The 27,510-nt window shown below is 44.6% G+C and overlaps 1 protein-coding gene across 8 annotated transcripts in view; it reads left to right on the top strand.

Annotated features, from left to right (window-relative positions):
- Positions 1-488: 488 nt before the first annotated feature.
- Positions 489-27,510, top strand: part of nedd4l (NEDD4 like E3 ubiquitin protein ligase) — a 50,129-nt gene continuing 23,107 nt past the window's right edge. For 3 of the 8 annotated variants that reach the window (XM_056578132.1, XM_056578130.1, XM_056578133.1), the window contains exons 1-8: positions 14,882-16,154; positions 20,524-20,574; positions 22,433-22,496; positions 22,854-22,963; positions 24,256-24,410; positions 25,689-25,827; positions 26,378-26,563; positions 26,689-26,766. In XM_056578132.1, the coding sequence (XP_056434107.1) occupies positions 14,997-16,154; positions 20,524-20,574; positions 22,433-22,496; positions 22,854-22,963; positions 24,256-24,410; positions 25,689-25,827; positions 26,378-26,563; positions 26,689-26,766 (1,941 nt within the window). In that variant the 5' untranslated portion in view covers positions 14,882-14,996. Of the gene's footprint in view, positions 858-2,584; positions 2,659-8,559; positions 8,642-11,633; positions 11,673-11,991; positions 12,046-14,881; positions 16,155-19,338; positions 19,375-20,523; positions 20,575-22,432; positions 22,497-22,853; positions 22,964-24,255; positions 24,411-25,688; positions 25,828-26,377; positions 26,564-26,688; positions 26,767-27,510 lie in introns of those variants that run through there. The other 5 variants (XM_056578135.1, XM_056578136.1, XM_056578137.1 and 2 more) reach the window with 5 other exon arrangements.

Genomic DNA, 27,510 nt, shown 5'->3' with positions numbered 1-27,510 from the left:
ACAACAGTGATATAGTGACACCTAGTGTTAAGTACTGGACGGAATGTGTATGTAACTGTAATGTGGATCCTTGCCAATTAGTATTTTGGGGTTTTTCTATTTTAATTGATGCATATTGCATTCACACTTTTATAGGTGTATGCATTTAAATTAAATACAATTATTGAATTTGAATCTTTATACTGTTATTGTCAGAACGCTCCAAAAGAGAAATAATGCAAAATAAAGACAGAAAGAAAAAAGAAAGAAAGAAAATGTAAGATAATATAGATCAACAATATGTGTCATATGCATGTAATTATGTTTTTAAAATACATCTGTAGGCGGCGTTACTAGTCCAGCAAAGCGCTTGTTGATCAATGTGTTCATATCAACCCGCACACCCAAAATCAGAGCTTGTCTCGGCGTATTTGATTGGTCCGTTGGAATGCCGAAGAACGTAACGAGCCAGGTGGTTGGCTAGTGATGTCATCAATCGTACTGCACTGTAAACGCTTGCCTGGGCGAGCGAAAGGAAGTGAACTGTCACAGCGTTTCGGGACAAGCTTGGAGTTGACCAAATCCAACAGTCTGAATATACGCAAAGAGTGTGTGTATTGTATAGTTTTACACCTTACAGATCTGGCACTGGCGAGGATTACAGCGCTTAGCCTGCTGCAACAAACCACCGTGTGTCGTTGGCAGGATTCGCTGTGTCTGGATCCACCATCACCACACGGCAGCAGAGAAACACACACTTTATTGTTCAGGGCTAGCTAGCTAGCTTTGAAAAGCCGCTTGTTTTCGTGTCTTCGGAGCGGACCTGAGGCTCAATGGCTACGAATTCAGATCAGATACATGGCGTTTCCGAAGACGAGGTAAGGCGACGTCAAAGCACGGGTTTTGTTGAGCCGAGATGTGGAGATGATACTGGGTTCCACTTGCACTTCATGGGTTTAACACAGCCAGTCAGCCACCTACAGCTAGCTTTACTAGCCAGATAGTCCCCCAGATCACCTTAAGACAATCCAGTAAGACATGGAGAGTTGTCATTACCTGATCAATGTTATGATTACATTCCCATCGATCATTCAATATGTGGTCTCCTCCCTCTGCCTTCTAATAACGAGATTAAAGGAGCGGTGCTCGATCGACCGTGCTAAATTTGTAGTGTTGCAACCACGGACGTGTTAAAACATTGTCCTACTTGAGCACAAGTTGGTCCAACACTTAATATGTACAGAAATGGGTTTCAGTATTATCAGCTGGTGAATGTTTCACTGAAGTTATGGTGCACCCCGCCCCTTGTTCAGGGTATGTCATCGTACGGGTTCCATGAAATTGAGGAGTAGGAGGTGGTCCAAGTGTGATCAGATGATCTTGCCATTACCTCGTACGACTTGGCACGGAACGCTTAACTACATCATTATGATGACCTTGTTTATTTCTTGTTATAGCGTAAGGAGGATTCAGTGCCATTAAATGTATATTGTCAAATGTTGGCCAATGTAGTTATATCCTTGTAATTCTGATGCATCCTAGTAACAGGTTTGCTAAACGGTGGTGCTTTCAATAGAAGCAGACTAAATCCACTTCTTTGAGCATAACCAAATAGATCAACATCCCCTCAAAAGGTAGCCCATAATGCAGGTAAAGTTGAATACAGTTAATGGTGGAATTAAATGTATCATACCCATCAAATAGGAATGGATGGATATCTTCTTTACAGACAGCGTTATACGATTATACACAAGTGGTTTTATGCAGTGATATGCCTCATCCACATTGCTAATACTGATGCAGATACATCTACCATATTTATGAAAAATAAATACTTTTACTGACCAACACAAGGGCTTTAAAACAGAAAGCAGCTGTTTTCTTTTGTGAGCCCAAAGCTTTGACAATCACACTTACCCAGTCGAAGACACATGTCCATGTTTTTATTCAAGGCAAGACAACTGGCTCACTGGTAAAACGTGGTACAGATCAGGATTAAATTTGAAAACTGACATTTGGTGTTTGGCTGAACGGACAAAAACACATCTCTCCAGGTGAGATTGTTGTGACAGTATAAAACTGTTTTTTTTCCATTAAGTGGGTAACTTTAGTCCTTAATAAAAGCTAACCCTTCATCATTGCTCATCGGGCATCAATTCTGAAACCTATCTTTTAGAAATTAAAAAAACCGACATGGAGAGACTAATGAATGGGTATTAATCATTCATGAAGTTAAAACTAATCCAAATCAGTCATACAGCCAAAGCAAAAAAAAGTAATGCTTACTTATTAATGAAGGACTTGTCCATCAGAATGCATCATGGTCCTCCATATTGAGATGACTCAAGATTATTGTAGTACTTTAATATTCTGATCAACGAAAGTTAAAAAAAAAAAAAAATTCATCCCCATAATGCCAAATTATTTAATGATTAATTACCAAAAAATTACCAAAAAACATTATAACCAACATCTTAACTAATTACATTCCAATGCTTCTACGCTTTGGGATCAACACCAACAAGGGTAGCAAACCCGGAATAGATTATCCTAAGTATAAGTGCTAGTCCAGAGTGATTCATATTGCCTTTCTTCTGCTCCCCAGCATGAATGCAGGGTGCTGCGCGTTAAAGTCATCGCAGGAATTGACTTGGCTAAGAAGGACATCATCGGAGCAAGGTGAGCCTCAGTCGATTTGTTATCTCATTCTACAAACCAACATAACATACTACAGCAGATCAAGACAAGAATACACAATGCAGGGCTTTGTTGTATTTGTCCCCTTGATCGGAACAAACAAACAGGTTTGGGTTTGTTTTTGAAAATATTCGCGCCGGTACTCCTTTGACTTTCTCTGTAGCTAGCTACGCCAAATTTGTATCATATGATAGGATTGTTCCCAACCTCACTTGTTTTTCGCTTTGATTATCTAATAGTCTGCTAAATGTAATGTTACAAAATATTCCCACAGGTTAAGAACTTCCTGCTAATATGTGAACAATAGCTGCGTTTCATTCCCCTGATTTTATGCGAATTTTGAAGTATTGAATCAGTAAACGGTGATGGAAACACCAAAATTCGCATAAAAATCCTCTAATTTGCAAAAAGGTTTATCCGCTTGCTTGAGGTTGTTTTTGAGAAATGAAAAAGAGAGTAAATGCGCAAAATGGGAGATGGAAACACACTTATCGAAACAGTTGTGACGTAGTAGCGAACATTGAACACACAGGACTGACAACGTCCTTCCGATTTCCGCATAACGACCGGCAATAGCAACCCTGCCGACATCAACTTGTAGCATCAATATATATATATATTTAAGCGTTTGTATACATATAAATCCTATATCTCATATATATATATATATATATAGATATAGATATAGATATAGATATAGGATGTCTATGTTTGCATATCCTTTAATTATATCGTGTCCATTAATCCCTGATATATGGACACCTACTAAGTTATTCCAGTCAAATTGTCTGTTCAGCCTTCAAAACGAGAGCTGGTACATTGTGGAAAGTGCATTAAACTGTAATCAGAAAACGCGGTTATATGCTATAGACCCTATAGTATCTGTGGTATAAAGGCTGGGGGGAATTTCTAATTATAAATATGTACACTTTATGTTGAAAGTATAGACCATCGCGATTCCCATTGAAACGAATGGCGTGGTGGTGATGAATAGTCTTCAAAACGAGAGCTGGTAAATTGTTAAAAATGAATTCAACTATAATCAGACAACGCGGTTCTATGCTATAGACCCTGGAGTATCTGTGGTATAAGGCTGCAACGAATTTCGAATTATAAATATGCACAATGTATCCTTTAAATACGTCCATGGAACTAATGGGCAATGTGAATAATAGATACGTGTAGAACGCTGAAAAGGTACAACTTTTCCTTGCTCTCATCGAAGAAAAAAACATTACAGCTATTTTAGATGGAAAACAACGCAATTCCACTATACATCAGGACCTAAGAGCGGATGTTATAAAAAGGAACGACAAGACCTGGAATGGGTGTAGTTTTCCACTCCAACCATTTGATGGAAACGCACCTAATTCAAATTTCTTTTTTGCGAACTTTCTAAAGATTTGCTTCACCTTTTTAGATGGAAACGTGACTAATGAGGGTGACCATTCTATGTTGGCTAATACGACGTCTGTGATTTACACATGGTATTAACACAGCAGTAGTCTTATTTCTATCCCAGCCTATGTTCCTTTCTGAAAAAATGGGTTCATGGCACAGAGAGTGAGCAATATACCCCAGTTCACTAGACAAACAATACTTTTGGCCATAATAAACCTTGTCACTTTTTAGTATGTCGCCTTTTTAAAGGGCTAGCAGTTTAATTATTTGTAGTCCTATCTTGGATTTGAAAGATTGAAACTGGGTAAGTAAGTAAAGCTGTCCTTACTTCACCAGCGGCTTGTTGTTAAACACAGTTCAGACACAAATTATGTAAACATTTCATGCTAATATATTTTTTAGTAGAAATGGAACGATACTGATACCAGTACTCTGTATCAGTCCGATACTATGCTCTTGTCCTTATACTAGTAAAACTACTCTGATACAACCACACCCGATTCCACTTACGGCCACAGGACGTAAAAGCTTGTTGGGAGGTCGTACCAGTTTCTTTAACAATCCAGACATTCAGCAAAATCAGTTAAAACATTAATTCTATATGCTGACATGCAATACAATTAATGCCCATGGAACTGTTACTCATTATTTGTTCTCGAAAGCTTGGTTACCACAGTGGCAGCTTCCCACTTGAGGACCCTGAGAACAGCCTAGCTGTCCTTTTCTCTGAGTGTATCGCAGGCAGTATTACTACATGTGATTATATGTTGGGGTAAATCGGTGATGGGTATGTATTATCCATACGGTCTATCTATGTTATTATCTGTTACTCCTTTCCTTAGTGCACATCTGAGTGTTGGCCTGACCCATTCCGGTAAACAGAAATCCCACTGATTCCTTCTCCTTTGTTGAAGTGATGTTTCATTTGTTCCACTTTCCTTAACGAACAAATGACGTGACGTATTGACACAGTCAGGAAATCGTGTGGCTCCACTCTGAAGTAATCCACGCTATACTCCATAGTGCCCTGTGTTTAGAGGCCTTTGTGTCTTCTTTTAAAGGCAAACAACGCCTCAACAAAATAACAAGAACTTGCATAACTTAGGGCTTATATATCTTGCAAACCATTATACAATCGGCACACATTGCTTATCAAAATAAACTTCACATTTATATAGGGAACAAACAACTCATGCCAGCAACAGCATCATGTTGTATATCACATTTTTTACTGCCCGAAAGAGGGGCACATTGCTTATCAAGATAAACGTCACATTTATATAGGGAACAAACAACTCATGCCAGCAACAGCATCATGTTGTATACTACATTTCCTACTGTCAGAAAGAGAGGCACAATGCGTGGATAAAAATATATTTATGTTTAGTCAAAGCAATGGATAGATCTGTAATGGTATAAGTAATCACATCAGAACTTGCGACCAGCAAGTTCCCAAATGTCAATACTTGGTCTGGTACTCTTGGTCTGAAAAAAAAGAATTAGCTGCATCCCTATTTTTTAGTGTAGCGTTGTTTCTTTGGAGCTATTTACCTTGTGTGCCTGACTCATGTCTTTCCATTCACGATAGACTACCTTTGTGACCTTGTGTGGCTAGAATAACAAGGCCAATCATGAGTAACGTAGTACATGGGACCGCTGCATTAATTTGAGTTTAAGTAAACATACCACATTTGTTGGTCCCTTTTATCAAAGGGACCACTAGGTTATGTTTTATGCCAAAATATTCTTTTGGATGATAATACAGAGCTTGTAAAAGCTGATTTTCACTCTATCTTCATGTGGAAAGGGAACTCTAAGTTTATGATTACCTAACAATTGAAAAATACAGAAAGGGTTGGACTATGTATGGAGAACTTCAAAAGTTGGAAATAATATTCCAACTTCCAAAAAAAAAAAATGTCTGTCACAATGTTCAATAGTTACCTTAAAATCATATCAAGGTAGCAGGCTTATATCGACTCAATGTGTTTTGTTTGCCCCTTGCCGGAATTTATGAATTTATCGGAATTTATTTGATCATGTATTATGTACTGCTAAAATATCACCTTTCCACAAAAATAGTGCCATTGTGGCAAGGATTAATGATTTAAGGAATGTATAATGAGTTTCCAAATCTATGCAAATACTTTCCATACTCAAGCCTATGCAAATGATTACAGTCAACAAAATACCTGCTTGTTCTTCTTGCTCTGTTGCCAATTTGGGAGGACTTTTACATGGTTTTCGGGTCTTCAATAACACAGTTGTAGCCATTTCTATGTGTAGAAATATATTCACAGGCATCGTAATTGGCTTCACTTAAATTGGTACGCTTTAAAAAAATTATCACTTCACATCCACTAGGCTGAATATTAAAGGTAGGGCATTAACATAATTCTGAATATGGTATTAAACTGCGTCTCTGCTTTCATCATTCCTAATCCCTTTCCTAAATGTCGTTTTAATTTCCCAGTGTCCTTCCTGCCTAAACGGGTTGCTCCGGAACTGCTGAGGCGAGGCTATCACTAAGATTGTGCTCTACCAACATCATTCTCTTAATTGCTTCCTACCCCACGCCCAAATATACTCTGTTTGCTAAATAAGCTCTTTGATGGGCTCTTGTGTACTGAAGGAAACCAGAGTTATTTAACTCCAGGGGAGGGGGGAAACAAGATATGTATTATTTATTAAGGTGTGTTTTTGGTGCACCCACGTCATTAAAACTATTGGTGCTTTCCTTTGGGCCACTATGGGACATTTGCTGAGATCCTTTCGTTGTCTTGCACCGAGGGTGGCGGTCAATCTTATGGGAATCAGCCTACGTGACAGATTGAGTCACTGTGTGAGTGCAACCCACTGCCGATGTAAATGTGCTGGCATACTGAAGTCCTAGCGCCATCGTGCCAGCTCTTCAGCAGGAAGCAAATGTAATTCTGTTTATTGGAGAAACATCAAATTTGCCCTCAGTGTGTAGCCAGCTACAATGGCGTGTGCTGATTCTGCAGGCTGTCACTTTGTAAGATACAATAACTTTTACCGTCGCTAATTCTATGGGTACTGATCCAGTCTGAGCCCCAAGGTTTTCTTTAGTGATTTTTGTATTTGGTTTATTACATTTCTTTCCAAGTTGTCATGGAAATGTTCTTCTATTATCTCTCAAAACAATTATCATTTATTTTTACAGCAGATCATTGTAGTTTATTTCAGTTGAATAATAGAGCAAACAACATTCTTTGTAAAGACTACCCTTACCTTCAAGCTGACTGAGATAACATTCTGTGACTCTAGCACAACGGCAACTCTAAAAAGCACAACTTCCAAATACTGCAGTCAGAAAGTGAACTTCTGCTTTAGAATTGCAACAAACTGACCATTTAACCTGAAGCTATTATTTAAATCGATTGCATGCTTTTTTGATTCCGATTGGAATTGGGTAATGGAGCCAGGCTTTGATTCCTTGGCATCACTTCGGGGTGAAATACAATAACAGTTTTTTCCCTGTCCAGTGGGCATTCACTTTGTGCTCTTTAAAGGCGGCTGTGTTCTTGTCAGAAATCTCTGATGCAATTTAACAAAGCAGCTGAAAGATGAGTGCTGCTGACATTGATTTGTTTTTAAACCTTCACCTATATCAAATGCTCTTCTCATGAAATCGTGGACAGATGTCTTCCAAGAGCAGCAGGATGTTGAAAGTTGATTGAAAAAATGCAGCAGCTGAAATTGATTGTCAACTGGACTACATTTGTTATGAAACAACCCGTATTATCCTGTTGGTTCATCTTTGTTTTTCCCCGATGTTCTTAATCACTTGTTGAAAGCCTGGATTTGGAGGCTGTAATCGCGTGTCAGTTACCTCCTATTTGTCCTTCTGAGATCGGAGTTGCAGTGGATACCGTTCCCGCACATAAAGGAGTGGACCTACCAGGATCGCTCAGATCATCCAAAAACAAGAGCAGGGTTAATTTCTACCTACCCAGCACTCTCCTGAACGGCAGGTTCCCAGCCTCTTCCCAACACTGATTACTACCACCCGTTTGCCTCGCCTCACCTCAAAACAGTTAGCGGTGGCTATTTTTAGCCGAGGAGCTCTGACAGTTGTAGCCTTATCTCACGATAACCTAATATAAGCAGTTCCTGGTTGTGAGGGTCCGTTAGAGACTCAGATTTCACACCTGGGAATCGTCAGGATGATGAGCAGGGCCTGGATCTTCCGGATGTTCCGGGCCTGATTCCCTCTGGTTAATATCAATCCAGTACACCCTGTCACTCAGGATTTAAATTAAAAAACTGTACATTATGTTTTTATTGGGCAGAATTGGTCCTCTATGTGTTCTTAGACCTTTGTGATAAAATTGGAATAACCTAATATCAACTCTCATGATGTAGAATATAGTTAGTCATATATATGTCTATTACACTGAATACATATAGGCTCATTTTAAATATTTAAATATTTAAATATTTATTCTCTGTTTCCCTCAGCGATCCATATGTCAAACTCTCCCTCTACTCTGCGGATCAGGACCAGGAGCTCGCCTTAGTTCAGACAAAAACAATTAAAAAGGTGAGTACAAAGGCAAAAAAACAGCTCTTCTGCTAGCCATTTGTGTTTCCTCTCCCAAACACTGCCACCAGCCCTTCCGTTGTTAGGTACCCTTGCTGTGAAAATTGTTTTCCTTCCCCTTCCCGCACGGGGATCAGTCTGGACCTGTAGAGTTTTCATTTTGATGGCTCATCAGAGGTAGAATTAGGTCAGTTATTCTGCCCAGACCAAATTCCTTCCTGCATCAGATATCAAGCCAGCGCTCATTGCTGTGATAGTCCATGCTAGGGAGGAAAAGCTTTCTGTGTTTCTATTGTGCGTGTGCATGTGCCATGGGCGATGAAGCAGACTGGATGTGTCCTGTACCGCCTCATCCTCACAGGGTTCAGGGCACTATCTTTCACTCTAGAGGAGGGAAAAACAGAAAAAGAGGCGTGTCTCTTTTTTGACCCATTTGAAGAAAACATGGAAACAGGCTCACAGCAGGGGGAGCTGTTAACATGCTAATTCACATCCACGAATAGCACTTTACACCGGCTGTACGTGATGGCATTTCCTAGGACACAATATGCGCACAATGAAACATCATACCACATTACAAACATCAACTCCACCATTGTGTGTATACACATGAGAGCGGGGTAAACACATTTGAGTGTACATACTGTCCTAAGCGGGTGTTATGTAGGCTAATACCTGTTTGTCCTTCCCAAGTTCACATTGCTGCGGCCATGCGCGGGCCCAGGCCTCTTATCTCATTGTTATTGTCCTCCTTGTTTTTTCCCGCCCTCTCTTTTTTTTTCATTTTATTGGGAGCTCCGGCCAATCGGCGGCGGGCGGTTTATCTCGCCGCTGCGTGGCAACCCTAGCGTCCACGGAGACGGACATATGCTTGTACGATGTGTTTATAAATAGCTGACCATGCAGTGTAATGTAGAGCAGAAGATAAAGCACCCAGGCTCAACTGTATGGGCTTTGTCTGTGTGTCTTTTTTTAAAAGTGGGCCATCATCTGCAGCTTTTCTTGGCAGTTGAAACTGAGATTCTGCTGGCCAGTGGGCGAAACGCTAAGAGGGATGTTCATCGCTATATCTGGAGCAGGTCACATGTCAGCATCCTATCACTGGATAAAACCTACAATGCATTCGGTACCTTATCACCCGTATTAGGTAATACTGTACCTATCACATTTCTTGCTTCATAAAACACACGGTAGCCTAGTTTTCTGATACATTTATCTTTTGGCAAGGCATTGGGTTCAATGGGAATATTGATCCCCCTTGAAATCTATTCCAACTGAGATGTGAGTCTTGGGTAGCCTGGTCCTACCAGACTCTCGTACTTGATTTCATTTGCACAGAGCGTCTGGACCCAATCAATTGACTAACGTTAACTCACTTGAAGGCGGGTGTCTGTTGAAGTTTAAACTATTGGATCCGCCTAATGCCACCCTGGATCTGCCATAACCAATCGCTAACGTTTGGTCGTGAAGTATGTCATGCGCCGGGACCGGCCGGGAATCACGTTGCGCGCAGGCTGTAACCAAACCAAACACCGTGAGTGAAGATGTCCGTCAACGAGAGCTGACTTTATCGTCATTGTTTTCAGCCACTCCCTCTGTTCGCTGATTGACGCACAAAATGTTGACGGAGAAAACCCGCAAATATGCTGCAAACCCAGACGTTGTACTGAAGAAAAATGAAAAATTGAGCGGAAGTACTTAGGCGGGCGGTGTAAGTCTAAGGTGTAAAATCAGCCACACTTGTGAAATTAGGGTTTCGTTGGCGATGTGGTGTTTGTCTTATTTCAATATCCATAGGAATTTTAATGGGGAATGTCACCTAGGTTCCAGACTTATAAAATGTAAAAATGGGCGCAGTGAGTGAGGTGCAGAGGTAGTGACCTGATTGGATTTACGAGAGACATCCCTGTCTCAATCCAGCTATCTGATCGGTCGGTTCTGAAGCCTGTAACGCCAGCAGTATAGCTGACATAGGAAATTTGAACCTAGCCAGAAATGTAAACAAAGCAAGAAACCAACCCAACATTTTACCCCAACAGCATGATCGACAAGTATACTCAAATTCGACTCATTTGCACCAACCCATGAAAAAAAACATCACACAACGTGATGTCATTTATGCTGAGGCAGAGCAGAGCAGATACCGAATAATGAGTGACAAGGGTGAAATTTTTTCCTAATTCAGCAAATGAGTCTTAAAGACACCAGTGACCCATGCAAGTAATGGGGCTTTTTAGCCCTGCCAAGCACAACCGCGGTATTCATCACCAGGGCACAAAACAACCCATTTAGAATTGTGTGCAAGCGAAAATGCGATTTTGCACAGGGACACACGGCCAACTGCCATTTTGTTAGCCTTGTTGTGGCAGACAAGCGGGTACGTGCAAACACTAACCAGAGATGCTACAGCAAGAGTCAGTGGCCAATGAGGTAGACCAGCCAAGCTGTTGCAAAGATGTACCCTAGACATCTCAAATAAACTTGCCTTTTTTATTGATCTTCTCAACATCACTGGAGAAAGGTTTTTGTGTGTGTGTGTGTGTGTGTGTGTGTGTGTGTGTGTGTGTGTGTGTGTGTGTGTGTGTGTGTGTGTGTGTGTGTGTGTGTGTGTGTGTGTGTGTGTGTGTGTGTGTGTGTGTGTGTGTGTGTGTGTGTATTAGTGTTTAGGGAACATGATTTAATTTATAAGCAAACGATTTGTATGTCTAGTCTGTTTGACTCGTCTGACTAACGCCTGCTATAACACATTCATTTCACACTGTGTAGAAAGTTAGAAACTCGCAAGGTTCAACTAATTGTTCAAGTGGTTCTCGCCCTCGCTTTGCCCTCTCTCTTCTTTCTCTCTCTATCTCTTTCACTCTCCCTCTTCCCCTAAACAAGGACAAAGGTTATTGGGTAATTAATTATTCTGTGTGTACCAGCGATGACCCGCTCAGTGTGTGGTTGTGAACTATAAATCCAACCTTCCACTGTGTCTGCTCTTCCCTTCCAGACCCTGAATCCCAAATGGAACGAAGAGTTCTACTTTCGAGTGAGTTCTGTTAAATAATTCAGATGCACTAGTTAGTCTTTCTTTTTAATCAATAATATACTCGTTCACAGACTTATTTTATTTTTGAACTTTAACCCAACACACAGAAATGATTACCCTGGACAAATGATTGATTATTGTATTGTCTAGTCAAAGTATTTTGCATCATCATTCAGATCTTAACCTACAGACTGAAGCAAAATCAGTTTGCTTTTGTCTGTAGGTTTTTGTAAGGGAAATACTATTCTTGAAGGCATTCCAATTAACACCGGATGACTGTTCTAACATCATGACTCTTGTCATTTCCTCGCGAACGCAGGTGTGTCCCCTGAATCACAGACTGCTCTTTGAGGTGTTTGATGAAAATAGACTGGTAAGATCACACTTTGTTTCTCCTCACTTTTTTTTTTTCTTCCTGGTTGAGAAGCATCTCAAAGGCATCTTCTAACCTGCACAATATTTCTAATTTGAGCTGGATGATGAACGCGTGCGCACAACCGTAACATAATTGTGATAACCAACGTTCGATCGTCATGGCGGGATAAACTCTATAGGGTATACCAGCCCAACTACAGGTGTGTCCATCGCGGCCTTATGCTGCATGGGAATCAATGTCCACTCCGTTTAAGGTCAAAGCAAGATGCTGAGGTTGTAACAAAACAATGGTACCTCCCTTCCCTGACTAATCGTTTGTAGTTTCAACAGAGAGGGGCAGTAATGTGGTTACCCACTTCGCCAGACGAACTCTTTTCCCCCCAGGCAAAGTAACATTTTTCCTGGAGTCGGTTATGGATAATGGCTAAGAGCTGTGACAACACAAAATTGTATTTGATATTTTTTTTTTCATCTAATGTCTTTTTAATACCAACTGGGGTCTGAATATCCAGTTTAATGCCACAGCGAATGACTGTACAGGACAGGCCAGTCTGAGACAGGGTGTTCCTGGCCCAATCTGGTACACATTCTGTTTTTGGGACTCGATGCTCACACATGCACACACACAAGGACATACACATGCACACATGCACACACACACAGACACACACACAGAAACACAGACATACACACACACACAGGTTCCCGCTGTACTGTGGGTAGTTAGGCAGATCAGTACACACATAGTGGGAGAGACAGAACACAGAGATTGTATTGCCTCCCTCCTCCGGTGTAAAGCGATACGACCAGATTTTCTCGCACATTTGCACCTCCCGCTTCTCGTAAGGGATTTGGTGACGGATGATTTATGCGCCATCGAGATGCCAGCGTGTGGAGAGGGCTGATTAGTGTTCAGGCGCTGTCGCGAAATGTTTTGCTTTGTTTTTTTTTTTTTCCAAATGTGGTGGGAGGCGTCTTGGCAACGGGCCTCGGCTGCCTCGCAGTATAGACGTCGACGACAAAGCACAGCCTGGTCGTCTCCTTATATGTCTGAGGCGGAGGAGGAGGAGGAGGAGGTTGTGATGTGTGTTTTGTTGCATGCCAAGGCACCTCCTCCCCCTTACCCCCGCCTCCCACCTCCACCGCTTTCCACTGTTTCCTTTTGGTGGTCCTCTGCCGCTGTAGCAATATGTTGTGGTCTATTTGACAGGAGAGATGTTTGAGGAGCCAGGTGGTCCGTCTTTGTACTGGGTGGCTGGATCGGCGATGCAGGCTGTTCGTTATGTGTTTGAATGAAGCGGCCCTGGCTACCTATTATACTATTATAACTACATTAATGACGGTGTTGAAGACTAGTTTGGGCTTTGTACCTGTGGCAGTGGAACTTACTTTGACCTTTCATTCCTACACAGAACATTTCTCCTTAAAAAATGACCCCTGACCCTGCACTTTGATATTCAGGGAATTCTCCACAAGTCGACCTATCGTCTGGCTTTGGCAGCAATAGATAATCGTAGCGTCTGTCCGCTCACTTGCGGACAGAGACGTTGACTAGATGCACTCTCAGGACTCCACTTGAGCACCAAGCTGCATCAGCAGTAAAGTCAGAACAAGACGTCAACTATTCCAACTGCATGCCTCTCAAAGGCCACATTATCATCTAAGCTCTGTTCCATCTCTGTACGAAGACAAATCACATCAGCCCCCCCTCCACAGAAATGAGCCTGGGGCCAGCCCTGTTGTATGCCAGATAGTTCACTCCTCTCTGGAGTGAACTGTTCGTCTTATTCACTCACTGCGTGTTTTTTGATTTGATTGACTGAATGGCACTGTGTTGACTGAATTGTGAGACACAGTTAGAAGTCTGTCTCATGAAAGCTACACCGACTCTCTGCTTTTAAAATTTTCTTCAAAGTCATAAAAAGATTTCTGCGTAAATTCTGGCAGCAGCTGGTATCACACAGCTGCATTCTGCCTAACCTGGTCCTGCATTTCAATGACTTCAGTTATATCCCTCGAAGCGTGTCTTTAAGGGGTAATGACCAGGTATGGTGGTCTACCCAGAACATCTGCTGCTCGTCCCCCCCTGGCTCCTGGTCTACTGTTTACAGACAGAGGTGTTGGCATGGGCGGAGATGTCTTTCATGTTCCATGGTTCAATTGCACATATCCTTAAGTCGAATGCTTTTCTTAGTATGGATTTTTTAAGATGCCTAGAGAGCGATCGGCGGTAATGAAGTAGTCTCCGACTTAGCGTTGGTCTCCTGAAAGAAGGGGTAGTGGGCAAAATGAGTGGGGGGGGGGGGGGGGAAAACAGTTGGCAACATACGTTTGTAACTGGATGCAGGGCAGCCATTGGTGGTCACGTGACTGACAAGCAGCCTACTGTCACCTCGGAAACCAGGAGTGCCAGCCACTCTTAACCAATCATCCCTGGAATGCTGGCTGTCACTGGGCTGAGGCTATTTCTGCTGCCGGTCGCTATTGCTCGCTAGTGCATGGAGCTTGGCTTACAGGGATCCTTCTATTTAGTTTCTCCCTCTCCCTCCGCCTCACCCCCCCCCCTTGTTCCCCCACTCCCCCCAAAACTAAAGTGTGTACCAATAAGTGGTTGTTTTTTTTCCTCAGTGCGCCTTTTCCGCTTAAACTTTTTATGTGTGTGGGGCGAGTGTGCTGCTGGTCCACATTTCATACAGCTTACTGTCAGAGGGAAGGTTCCTGAAAGACTCTTAAGAGGAGGGGACAGAGGAAGAGCGAGCGAGAGGGAGAGAGAGAGAGAGAGGGAGAGAGAGGGGAAGGGAGGTGGGGTGAGAGTGAGAAGGAGAGGAGTAAAAGGGGATCATCCAGCCGGCTGGCCGTAGAAGTGGGAGAAGTGAGCGACACGCCGAGACAGAAGCCAGAGGAGCGGCAAGCAGCCAGGCAGCGTGAGCTCTCCGGCCCCAGGACAAAATGGCCCACCGCCTGCGACTTTTTTTCGGCTCGGGCCGCAGCAACACGGCTCCGGAGCTGGAGGTGGTCGAAGGAGACCCCGGCGAGAGGAGGCAGCGGCAGCAGCAGCAGGAGGACGGCGGCGGCACCCACGCCTTGAGGTTCTGCATGCGGACACCCCCAGTGTCCGGGTCACCACAGGAGCCGTCGCCTCTGTCCTTCTCCGGCCCGACCGGCGCTGCAGCATGGGGGTCGGAACCGGCGCTGAAACGGAGCTCGTCCATGTTCATCCCCCAGCTCGCCCCCTCGGCCGAGCCGCGGGCCACCAAGAGCTCCACCATGCAGATCTCCCTCCAGCGCTCCGGCAGCAGGCCCGGCTGTAAGGAGTTCAACGGATGTGCGTACGACGACCCGCCACCCTGCTACAGTCCTCCAGGGCCGGCTCCCGCCTACACGGAGCCAGGCGAGCTAAGTGATTATCCATATCCACCGCCACCCCCGTACTCCAGCCCGGACATACCGGGGAGTCATCCCGCGGAGCCCGATCGGCCCGGTCGCAGGGTCTTCAGCATGGGGTCCAACGGGCACGGCGGGTCCGCCCCGGGTCAAGCCGGCATCAGCATCGGCGGGATCCGTATCCAGAGGAACTCCCCCGACGGTTCGGAGGTCCAGCATCTCCGGATCCTGCCCTACGGCGGGACCGGGGGGCCGCTGGGGTGGTACGTCCAGCAGAAGGGCGCGGACCGGCCCGGGACGGGCAACGGGGGAACACAGAGACTCGTGTTTCAACTGCAGCAGAATCAGAGCCAGGACCTGAACCAGGGCGGACAACAGTCCCCTTCACCTCAGGACGAGTGCACTCATCTGGGATTCGCCAACCCCGGGGACGGACCAGTGTTTGGTTACCCCAGAATTAGACTGGAGAGGACGGCCTCAAAGCAGAGAGCGCCGATGGAAAACCTACAGCAGGGTTCTGGGGGTCAAGCTAACGAGGAGGCCTGCGGCCAGCCGGAGACACGGCAGAGGGTGGAAACAGAAGACCGAGCTAAAGGTTGCACCTTCAAAATCCGAAGAGAAACTCCGAGGAGGCAGCCTCATTTCAGGATATGCTTCAGCCCAAATGGTAGTCGAGGTCAGAACGTGAACATTGACTCTGACTTCACACAAAATAACCCAAAGGTAAACCGTGTGTATGAGGAACAAAATAACTAAAACTTTGTGCTTCGTAATTGCGCTGTGTCCATGGCTTTGGATTTGCAGTGAGGTAGTGATAAGGGGTAAAACCCATCCAAATTAGTTTGGGAACAACTGTAAACATCCTGTTTTGCAAGTTCATGTAGTGCAGTAGAGTTTTCCTCAAATATGACAAATAAGGGTCATCATTCTTTGCTTTTCCATGACTCGGATGGGGGTCTGTTGTTGTTGTTGTTGTTTTAGTAGTACTAGTAGTAGTAACAGTAGTAGTAGAAGAGGCATTTTACGAGTATTTCAAGCCATACAGCCCCCGTACCAGGGTGATATGCAGGGTCTGATTGGGAAGAGGGAGGTCGACTTCTGGGAAGAGCAGCAGAGAGCTCTGCGTAGACGGGGCTCAACCACACGCCCCGGGTTCTCTTTCACCCGCAGGCATTTGAAGTTTTGCATACATCAGCTAATATACTTTTAATGAAAGGAACAGAAGGGGGAGAACTGAGGGAAACACTGCATAACCTTTTGACACACTTGTCTCCTTCTGATGTGCTTTTAATTGAATTATTCCAACGGTGAGTGTGACCATTTATTTTCATAATGCAGTCAGCTGGAGGTTACACTCATCTCTGCCACGGGCTGATTCTCAAGACGTGTTGTTGAATTTCAAAGCAGGCCGACAGGCTTTTCTTCTGAGTCTTGAGTCTGGTCTGATACGGGTTCCTCTTGCTCACAGCTGCTCCTCCAGTCATTAGGAGACGAGGTGCCAGGACAATCGAGAAGTCTAACAAGATATCAGTGTCAACATTGCCTGAAGGTCTCGAGTCCTGCGAGGTAGCGATGATCTTTGCCTTTTTAAACGACCAGTTTACTATTTCACACCTTCTCGATGTAAACTGTTGAGTGATTTATAAAAAAAATTCCACACTCATCGGTAACCACACTTCATTGTTCAGCAACTTCAGGCGCCTGTACTGAATATCCAGAGGGATTTTCAGGTCATATGCTGCAGTAAACGACATTAGGGCCTGTATTGATGCGTCTACTATGGTTATTTGGAAAAGGATTTGACAGCGAGTTTCTTCAAGCAAGTCTATCCCTGGCTTAGCAAGTCGTGATGGTCAATTGAAAAGTGCAAGTTATATAATTCTTGCATATATTTTATCCTGGCTTCACCATTTAGAAAAGAAAGAAAATATTTTCCACCCGCTATTGGTTTATTCATGGTTTCTTCAAGTGTCTTGTTTTGGTTTCTTGGAAGAGTCCCGTTCATATGCCAGAGTGACAGCACTTTTGGTTTTGGTTTCCACAGCTTGGCAGTCGTGCTGGGCCATTGGTCATGCCGCTGTATATCTATTACAGCGCCTTCACCTTCAGCAACAATGCGCCTGCTATGGTGAATTGCTCTTGTCCTTTTCGGTCTTGCTCACACATTTCGCAACACATTGTGTTTCATTTTCGCACTAGTCCCCCTCCTGGCATACCAGAGTCCCATGCCAGAGAGGGAATCCTCATATAGACCCTACAACCCCCCCCCCCCCTCCAACCCTCCCCACCACCTTTCAAAAGCCCTGCATGTCATGGCACACGTGCATGCATTCGAGTATGTCTGTGTTTGTGCCAACCAGATTGGCTGCAGACAGTTATGCAGCCATGCCATGCCCAGGTCAAAGCTCTGTTAAGACCTCCACCGCCCCTGCCACTACAACGCCCCCTCCTCCAGCCCGCCTGCATTGTCATTCACAAAGAGCTCTGGCAGACTGTCAAGGCACACTAAATCTACCTGGGAAGGCCTGGAGGCGCAGCACACATCTAAGGACTTAGATGGGTGCTTGGGATGGTTCCTGTTATTGCCCCTCTCTCCTCAGATGTTTTGCTGACCTTTTGAAAGGCAATGTTTCTAGTGTAAACAGTGCTTTATGCACACTGTGCGGTCCCCCCACTTTGACTGGAGAGACCCTTTTCAAAGGTGCACTCTGAGTGGTTTACGAACACCCATTTTCCGTTAATAAAGTCTGCGGCCGCCCAACACATTTCTGGTTTCCCGATGTGGTCGGGCAGTTGTTTGGCGGCCAGACGGACAGTTATTTGTCCAACCTAACACAACATACCCACGTAGGACGACTTGTTTATAAAAGTGTTCTAGCCTATTAATGCCCGCTTGCCCAGACATCTGTGGGCGAGCTCTCTGTATCCTCCTGTTCCGTCCCTGTGAGCATATTTTTCTGTGACATTCCTGCGTCTATTATCTTAATCGACTACGGAATGATTGATCGTAATCTGGTCCAGGGAGGGGGGGGGGGGGGGGGGGGGGGGGGGGGGGGGGAGGGGAGAGGAGAGAGGAGAGAGGAGAGAGGAGAGAGGAGAGAGGAGAGAGGAGAGAGAGAGAGAGAGAGAGAGAGAGAGAGAGAGAGAGAGAGAGAGAGAGAGAGAGAGAGAGAGAGAGAGAGAGAGAGCGCTGTGGTCTCACTCTGTGTGACCCTGTGATGACTCGGCAAAATATCCCTGTCAGCACGGGCCACAGGTCTCTTTAAGTGCCAGTGGAGGGAATGTTGTGGAAAAATACCCTCCACGTACCAGACCAGCACTTCTCAAACTTGTTTTATGACTTTAGGACCAAAGGCTGTAATTACCTGGAACATTAGAGTCACAAGCTGTGGGCTTTTTCCAAATAACGCTTTTATTTTCGTATCAGTAGCCCAATCTTGCCAGAGTGCACGATGTGTGTGCGTGTGTACATTTCTGTGCTCATTCAAGTGTGCACTCGTGGGTGTTTAGTTCCCGTATGTGTGTTTAACTAATTACACAAGTATGTCTGGAGCTTGTTTTAACCGCTTGTTGATCTGTTTGTCAGTGGTGGCCGACCCATTGTATTCCAGAAATGTAAACAAACTAAAGCTGGGAGTTGGAGTCCTGTGCCAGCACCACTACCCTGCAGAACGCAGCCACAGCGTCGGCCCACCCCTCTTTCTCTTGACTGCTGTGTATCTTTATGATGATCTGGCTTCCTATTTGCTTTTTTTTACTGTACCTTGATTGCAGTTCAACAGAACGTCCTGTTTTTAATCATGAATCAATGCAAACAGCAGAACTCCAAACGATGACCGTTTCCACCGCTGTCTACAGAACTTCTTGTTGTCTAAATGAATTGTTCCCACCCCCCCCACTCACGCAGGGCTCTACCAAGAATGGACTGTTCCACGTTGGGCAGGTAATCGTTGTCTCCATTCAAGAAGGGGCTCACTGCTATGTGGCTAAATCATTCGTGCCGACTTTCCTGCAATTGCTATCAATAGGTGTATGAGGGAGAATTTGTATTGATTGCACTGCACGCGCACACACACATATACACACACAATCGTACAAACACATTCGTACACACACACAATCACACATAAGTACACACACACACACACACACACACACACACACACACACACACACACACACACTTATACACATGCATTCGTAAATACACACACAGCCTCATGAACACGCACTCATACTGACACACACACACACACACACACACACACACACACACACACACACACACACACACACACACACACACACACACACACACACACACACACACACACACACACACACACAGTCACACAAACACACACACAGTCACACAAACACACACACACACACACACCACCTTTTCATGGGCTTGCTGTCCGTTGCCACCTCCTCTCCCTGGTTGTGTGGCCCCTGACCTGTTCTGTGTATTGGGTGGTGGTGGTGGGTGTTGTCCTTTTATCCTGCTGGGTGAACTGATTTCTGGTCCTGTCTCAAGTGATTCCTGTCTCAAAGACCTCCATATAAAGAATCCCCGGTCTAAAGCCTGTTGCTTGAACACTTGTACAATCCGTGCCCTTTTAATGAATAGGGATGGGTACCCGGGAACAGCACAGCTGCCACCATAAATTCAAATGGGAATAAAGAAGACATTGAATCGTAGTCTTGGGGTTAAAGATCCATGGTGTACATGTATTCCTTAAACCCAGTTGAAATGCTGAAGTGATGCTTGTCTCCAGATTTGTACAGGCATTCAAGGATAGGACTTAAGACTGCTGGGGATATTTAATATGAATCTCGCTCTCACTCTCTCTCCCTCTCCGTCTCTCTGTCTATGTGTAATATACACTGTGTTCCTGGATTTTTCTTTTGCTGGACTTCATAAACCCCATTCAATTTTGTGGTTTTCCCCTCTATTTTCCTGTCTAAATCCTGCTCAACATTTAGCTCATGCTTTTGGTATTCCCCAGAAGGAATTGTATTTACTTCTAAATGCAGGTATTTAAAAGTTGATCTACATGTTTTAGTTTTGTTGTTTCTTTTCCCCCCCCAGACAAGAGATGATTTCCTTGGACAAGTCGATGTACCCCTCAGTCACTTGGCGGTGAGTAGGGTCTCTCTCTCACTCTCTCGCCTTCTCTCTTTCAATGTTGCAGCTCCGCTGTCGCTATGGAGAGTTCACCATGCTCTGTTTTTCCTACCTCTGTGGGCCTACCTGGTTGACTTCTACAGAGGTCAGGCCTTGCTTGGGGCTTATCGTAGAGTAGAAGAACCGAATGGACCAGGGTGCCACACTAGGCGGCCATTCGCTGTAATCAAGGAACCGAGGGAGTCCTGTCTTTTAAAAATAGAATGAAGGCTAAATTATCTGTAAACAAAGGAGGCGGGATGGAGTGGAGAGCTAGTCGAGGTTTCCTGATAGGAGGAGCTTTGATTGGTCGATTGTTGGTAAGCTATTGATTTATTAACTTTTTGATGACAACAATAACTGCTTTAGATCAATGTTTGTTTAGTGGTAGTGTTGCCACAATAATGTCAGCAATAACGCTAATAATAATAATAATTCTACAATAAAAACAAAATAGCAAAAACAACAATGCTCATATTTAGTATAACTCCAAGATAATTATTTATTCTAAAAGTACGGTACGTGAACGACTCCTCGAGCGAAGCAATAAACCAGTCACCGAGACACACACTGCAGAACAAACACCCGCAACGAAAGAATCCGCAACCAAAGCCACCGCGCGCCTCGGCCAAGAAGTTAATGTAATGCTTTATAAGGCTGACTCGTGTTCTGCCCCCATAGGAAACGTGGACTGACGGCTCGCTCTTGCCCCCCCACCCTCCAGGGAGCGAAGGCCCTCTCTGATGTCCTTTGAGAAGTTCTAAAACTTCCAGGAATCTCTGTGCGCCGGGCTACAGGGTTAATTATTAAACGTTGCACTCGCCTCCTCGCACGTGATTAAGGATTTACAGGAGCCGCGGTCCGCTGCCAGATGCTGACTCACTTTGGTTTGGCCGAGGCAGACCAGACAAACGCTTTTCAGGCCTTTTCTTTTTTAAAGTGGCCCATGAGTATTTTGGGTCTATTTCTGTGATCTGGTGTAATGTATCAATTTTGTCTTGAGCGGGAACGTGTGTCTTCTTTTGTGTGTGTGTGTGTGTGTGTCTATTTATTTCTTTACAACATCTCAGCGAGTCACTTCCTCTTGTGTCTCTGGCTGGCGAAGTTGACATGACTCAGTCAGAATCAGAGTTTTGCTACGCTGGCTTGGTTAAAAGTGGCCTGGCTAGCATGGGCTCTCTCTGTCTCTGTCTCTGTCTCTGTCTCTGTCTCTCTGTGTCTCTGTCTCTGTCTCTGTCTCTGTCTCTGTCTCTGTCTCTGTGTGTGTCTCTGTGTGTGTCTATATTTGGATGGATAGGGATGACTTCTTTATCATATTCCTCAATGGGCCTGTCAATTTGAGGTTTCCTGGGTTTGGTTATTTATTATAAATGTTGGCTAAACTCCCAGAGCATCAGAACAAGCACCGCCATTGATCCAGAGGCATAACTTAATACCGTTATGACTGAGCTAGCGCTGCCTTGATGGATGTTGCCTGCTTCTAATGCGTTTTTAGTTGTCTTTTTAAAGTATTTTTCCGCCGTCTTATGAAATAACCTGGCTGTATTAAGAAGCCAGTACCGATAAAATAATCCTTCACTTTTAAGGATGATTTACTGTTAGGAGTTAACACAGCAAGTGTTGGAACAACTATTCTGCTACTCAGAATGTAACTTAAGTCACCATGGGCTTGCATCACCACTCCTGGGGTGATCTGAATTGCACATGGTCCACACTGACTGATCTGAGCTGTGATATCCCTCCACAGTAACTCCGTCCTGTTTCCTCTAGGATTGTGTTCTTCTATTGTATTATATTGTGTCGTTAACAAAAAGCACACCATGTCGTTTTACAGACGGAAGACCCCGCCATGGAGCGACCGTACACGTTTAAAGACTTCCTCCTGCGGCCTAGAAGGTGAGTTTCGGAAGGACGGTACTCATTAACTCTACCGTGGGAAGAAATGGAGAAACGAAAAGGAAAAAAATGGCCGGTGAAAAATTGTTAAGCGAGTGACGATCTTGCGGTGTAAGAGCGGTCATTTTAATTTTTTCTTGGTACACCCAATACGACAATGTGAAGGTCCTTCAAGGGCTACCAGTGGCAGTTAGCACCGACTGCCAAGAGGTTAGTTCTGGGGAAAGTCCCCTTCGCTTCTAACTGACGACCGAACCAAGGAGCTTAAACAGAGCTCCCACCAATTAGGCCATTGTTTTGGTCCATAGTTTTATCAGTGTGGTTATTATAAATTGGCGTGTGTTGCTATCTGTGTTGGTTGTCCAGTCACAAGTCCCGGGTGAAGGGGTACCTGCGGTTGAAGATGGCGTACCTGCCCAACCAGGACGGACAGGAAGAGGAAGTGGGCGACGTCAGGGAGGAAGCAGAGGTGAGCTAAACCTCAACTTCATAATTTTTAGGTTGGTGTAGTTTCACCGTTTGAACACACAAGGTTGGTCAGGCGTCACATTTTTGTGAGAGAAGTGCTGAATCTGAAAAAATAAATATTTTTGTTGTTTGGTCTTGTTCATGCCCCTATATATATGACTTATTCAAGAAAGGTTGTGTCCTCCAACTTTTGCTTCTATTCACCATCTTTAGCTGGTCAGCTGAATTTGAGGTAGTAACAGATGTACTAATGATATCCATATTTTTCGAAAATATTTTTCCAACTACATTTGGTTGGATGTCAATGGTGTCATATGCCCTTTACTCCCTAACCTCCAGAGAAAACTACCAAAATGTTAATCCAGTAGAGTCCTAATTTATTAATATGATCTTTCAATACGGATCTAGCTGACTATGACCTCTTTGTCAAGAGGCTCATGCTAGCCATCAAGTTACTCCAGTGTTTCCCTAACATAGACTTAACTTTGGCTGGTCATTTATTATAATATCTTTTTATATTTCATATTAAATTGTAGAGCTGCCAGCAACACACTCCCTCTCTCTCTCACCAACACACTAGCAACAGACCGTCTTAAAATAGCCCCTCCTCTCCTTGCACACCACCCTGAATCAAAACATGATCATGTGCGGGATGAAGGAGTGTTGTTGGCTTTTCGCAGCAGAGAAGACCGCTGGCCGAACTCATTAATAGAGTCAACTGGAGTTCAAGGATCAGTTTGAGGGATGCCATGAAGGCCAACCAAGCGTATAATTGAATACACGGCCTGAAACTCAACGAGAACTCATGTACTAGTTCTCGTTGGTTATGAACCAGGACCTTTTTTGGGGGTGTGAAAGAATGCGATGGTTTCCACCAATGTAAACGTATGGAAATTCAGTTTAATCTTTATTATATACATCCTATGTGCGTCCCGTCTTTCTGTCCCCCCAAAGCTAGCGCTTGAACACTACACAACAATATGTGAAATTCAACACACCGACAACAACTCTCATGTTCCCACGCTACTTCGCACGCCATCAAAATACGTCCTTTGTTATTGTTTTGATTGAGTGACCCCTAGCGGCAGAAATGACATACAAAACCATTCATTAATTTAAACTGAACAGTTTACATTGATTAACATTTAGGGCATTTAGGAGACACTTTTATCCATCGCGTCTCACAATAAGTACAAGAATATAATGATAACACTACAACCACAAATTGCATTGCAGATGATTGAATCAATTTTTTTTTAATAATTGATCCATGTGTGGCTCTTGGTCCATCAGGGCTGGGAGGAGACCAGTGAACAGGGGAACCAGAGGCCCCAGCAGCTGGTGCCTCCCCTGCCCCCCGGCTGGGAGGAGAAGGTGGACAACCTGGGCCGCACCTACTTCGTCAACCACAACAACCGCTCCACGCAGTGGAAGCGCCCCACCAACATGTAGGTCCCCTCGCGCTCGCCTCTCTTATATTCCATTCACCATCAATAACCTTTCTGCTAGGTTCTCGGAGTGCTATCCACATTCAGGTTTTGAATAAAATGGGAACAAACACATGTCACCCCTTGGATAGAACTGCTACTTACGATGACTGTTTAGTCATGGAGCAGATGATTTTATCTATATGGTGCAGATACATGTCATTAATGTGCAGATAGGGTTAGGACATCTGAGGCATTGGGGCATCAGGCACAAGAGTGGCCTAGTGGAAGACTTTGGACATGGGAAGCATCCCAGGGAAACACCCAAACTTACCACCCTAATAACCACTCTAATTAATACCATTAATATATGCTTTATAAGTATATTCATAAATGTAGGTTCTTGGCATTCGTTGGTTCCAAGATCCCCTAACTCCTGGCTGGGTGGATGTGTGTATTCCTAACCCCTGACTCCTGGCTGGGTGGATGTGTGTATTAGGGCACGACCGATTCATCGGCCTGCCGATTTAATCGGCCGATTATAGCCTTTTTGAAAATAATCAACATCTGCCAAAAAGACGCCAATTCCAACCGTTTTTTATTATTTATTTTTTTAGAAATGTTATTGCGCTTAGTATCCTGCAGATTGCGCTCCTACTCGCCTTGCTAACTAACAACTTTAGCTGGAGTAAAAAAGAGGAGATGGAATTTTACCGTACAACATGAAAGCACGCTCGCTCAGGCAGCTGCGCGCTCACCTCACCAATGTACACAAGACGCGTTGTTTGAGCATGTTGTGCCTGTTTTTCTTTAGGTCCCAGGCCATGTTAATTTGTTATACTGTAGACTCTAACGGTGAGACCATACTGCTCAGCACGCACGTGTTAGTCACTGCTCACGAGCGCAGCACATTGGGAGTTAGTTATTTATTTTACATTTTACATTGCACTAATTTTTGACTGTAAATGTATTCTAAAACACTCAAAGGTTCTGCATTCAATTCACATATTCGTCAAAAGTGTTTAAAGTATATTTAAGGTATCAAAAACTGCGTTTTATATGCTTTTTTTGGTTTTGTTTTTAATTGGCCGATTAAATCGTAATTGTAATTTTTCTCTGAAAATTATCGGCATCGGCATCGGCACTCAAAAATAAATATCGGTCGGGCCCTAGTGTGTATGCCTAACCCCTAACTTCTAGCTGGGTGGATGTGTGTATTCCTTACCCCTGACTCCTGGTTGGGTGGATGTGTGTATTCCTAACCCCTAACTTTATATTGATGCCTGTATGCCCATGCAGGGATGTGATTTCGGAGAGTGAGAACGACAGCCAGCAGCGGCAGATCCACCAGGAGGCACACCGCGTGTTCCGCTCCCGGAGACACATCAGCGAGGACCTGGAGAACGAACACATGGAGCCCAGCCGGGACCTGGACAACGTGAGGCGGAGGGACACACACACGCACGCAGGCACACACACACACACACACAGGCACACACACACGCACGCAGGCACACACACACAACCACGCACGCACGCAGACACGCAGACACACACACACACACACACACACGCAGACACACACACGCAGGCACACACACACACACGCATGTATACACGCAGGCACACACGCATACATACATGCAGGAATACATACGGGAATGCAGGCAGACATACATACACGCATGCATACATACATACATACAGGCACACAGGCATTCATACATGTATACACACAGGCACACAGGCAAGTAGGCATGCATTCAATAAGGCATGCAGGCAAACATAAATACAGACACACACACACACACACACACACACACACACACACACACACACACACACACACACACACACACACACACACACACACACACACACACACACACACACACACACACACACACACATACCTCAATATGCAATGAAATGCAGACTTTCTTGGTAACTACTCTATTGATTTTGACTCCATATCGCCCTTCCTCTAGCTATGGGAGCTGATCTCAGAGGAGGATCCCAATGAGCTCCCCGGCCCCCCTTCCACCTCCTCCTCCATCATCATGCCCTCCCAGCCCCCCCAGTCCCCGGGCCCCCCCCAGGAGTACTCCGAGGAGCTCAGACTCTCTTTCCAGCCCGAGACCAACGGAGAAGACCCAGGACCTGCGTCTGTCCAGGTAGGACCGAGAAAGACAAAGGCACGCCGATGCTTTGAAGTCGTGGCGTGAAAATGAGCGAGCGTGTTGATTTCCGATAAAACAAAAAAAAGATGAGCGGTCCATAATTCCTGGTGTCTGCACAGGGCCAGCTGTCCGAAAGACTTCGCTCCTCCAGTATGACGGACGGAGTCAGCGAACAGGCTCAGCCTCCACCCCTGACGGTACCAATCTCATCCTCTGTTCTCCACCTCTTCCCCTCACCACCTCTTGCCTTCTCTCTCTCCTCCGTTCCACAACTCTGCTCTACCTCTCCTCCTTCTCCTCTCCTCTCCCCTTCCTTTCTTTCTTCTCTCCTCCTTCTCAGCTCCCTTCTCTCCCCTCCTCTCTCTCTCCTTTCTCCTCCCCATTTCCAGTTTCCAGTGCTATGCATATAGTCAAAGTGATTGCATTTGGTGCGTTCAATGGTGGGGCACACATGGTCGTTCACCTGTTAAGTTTTGTGTTTTCTATGTTGTTGTGCTTGTTGTCATACACCTGTGTTATTGTGTGTCACATACCCATGTCCTCATGTTACTCTACACTTGATACTGTGTAGTCATCGCAGCCTCTTCCTCCTCCTCCTCCTCCTCCTCCTCCTCCTCCCACGGAATTTCTTTATCCGGTCGCAGCTTTTCACACACTTGATTGTCACAGTTCCCTTTCACTCTTTTCTTCACTCCCTGTGGACTATGGACGACGAGCGCACAGCGTCCTCCCATCCCTCTCTCCCACAGCTTGTCTCCCTTCTCTCCTTGCCACTCTCCACTCCTGATGATTCACTATTAAAGCCCCTCTACTTCTGAAGAACTCATCTGTATGACGAGTGTAAAGGTCCTAATGCTTATTAAGAACTCTACTGATGAGTCACTCACTGTTAATATTTATAAAGCTCTCTACTTATTAAGAACTCAAGTCTGATGAGACAC

This window comes from Gadus chalcogrammus, chromosome 19 (assembly GCF_026213295.1).
Source record: "Gadus chalcogrammus isolate NIFS_2021 chromosome 19, NIFS_Gcha_1.0, whole genome shotgun sequence".
NCBI lineage: Eukaryota > Metazoa > Chordata > Actinopteri > Gadiformes > Gadidae > Gadus > Gadus chalcogrammus.
The sequence above is the reverse complement of the archived record's forward strand: the minus strand, read 5'-3'. Positions and strand labels throughout refer to the sequence as shown.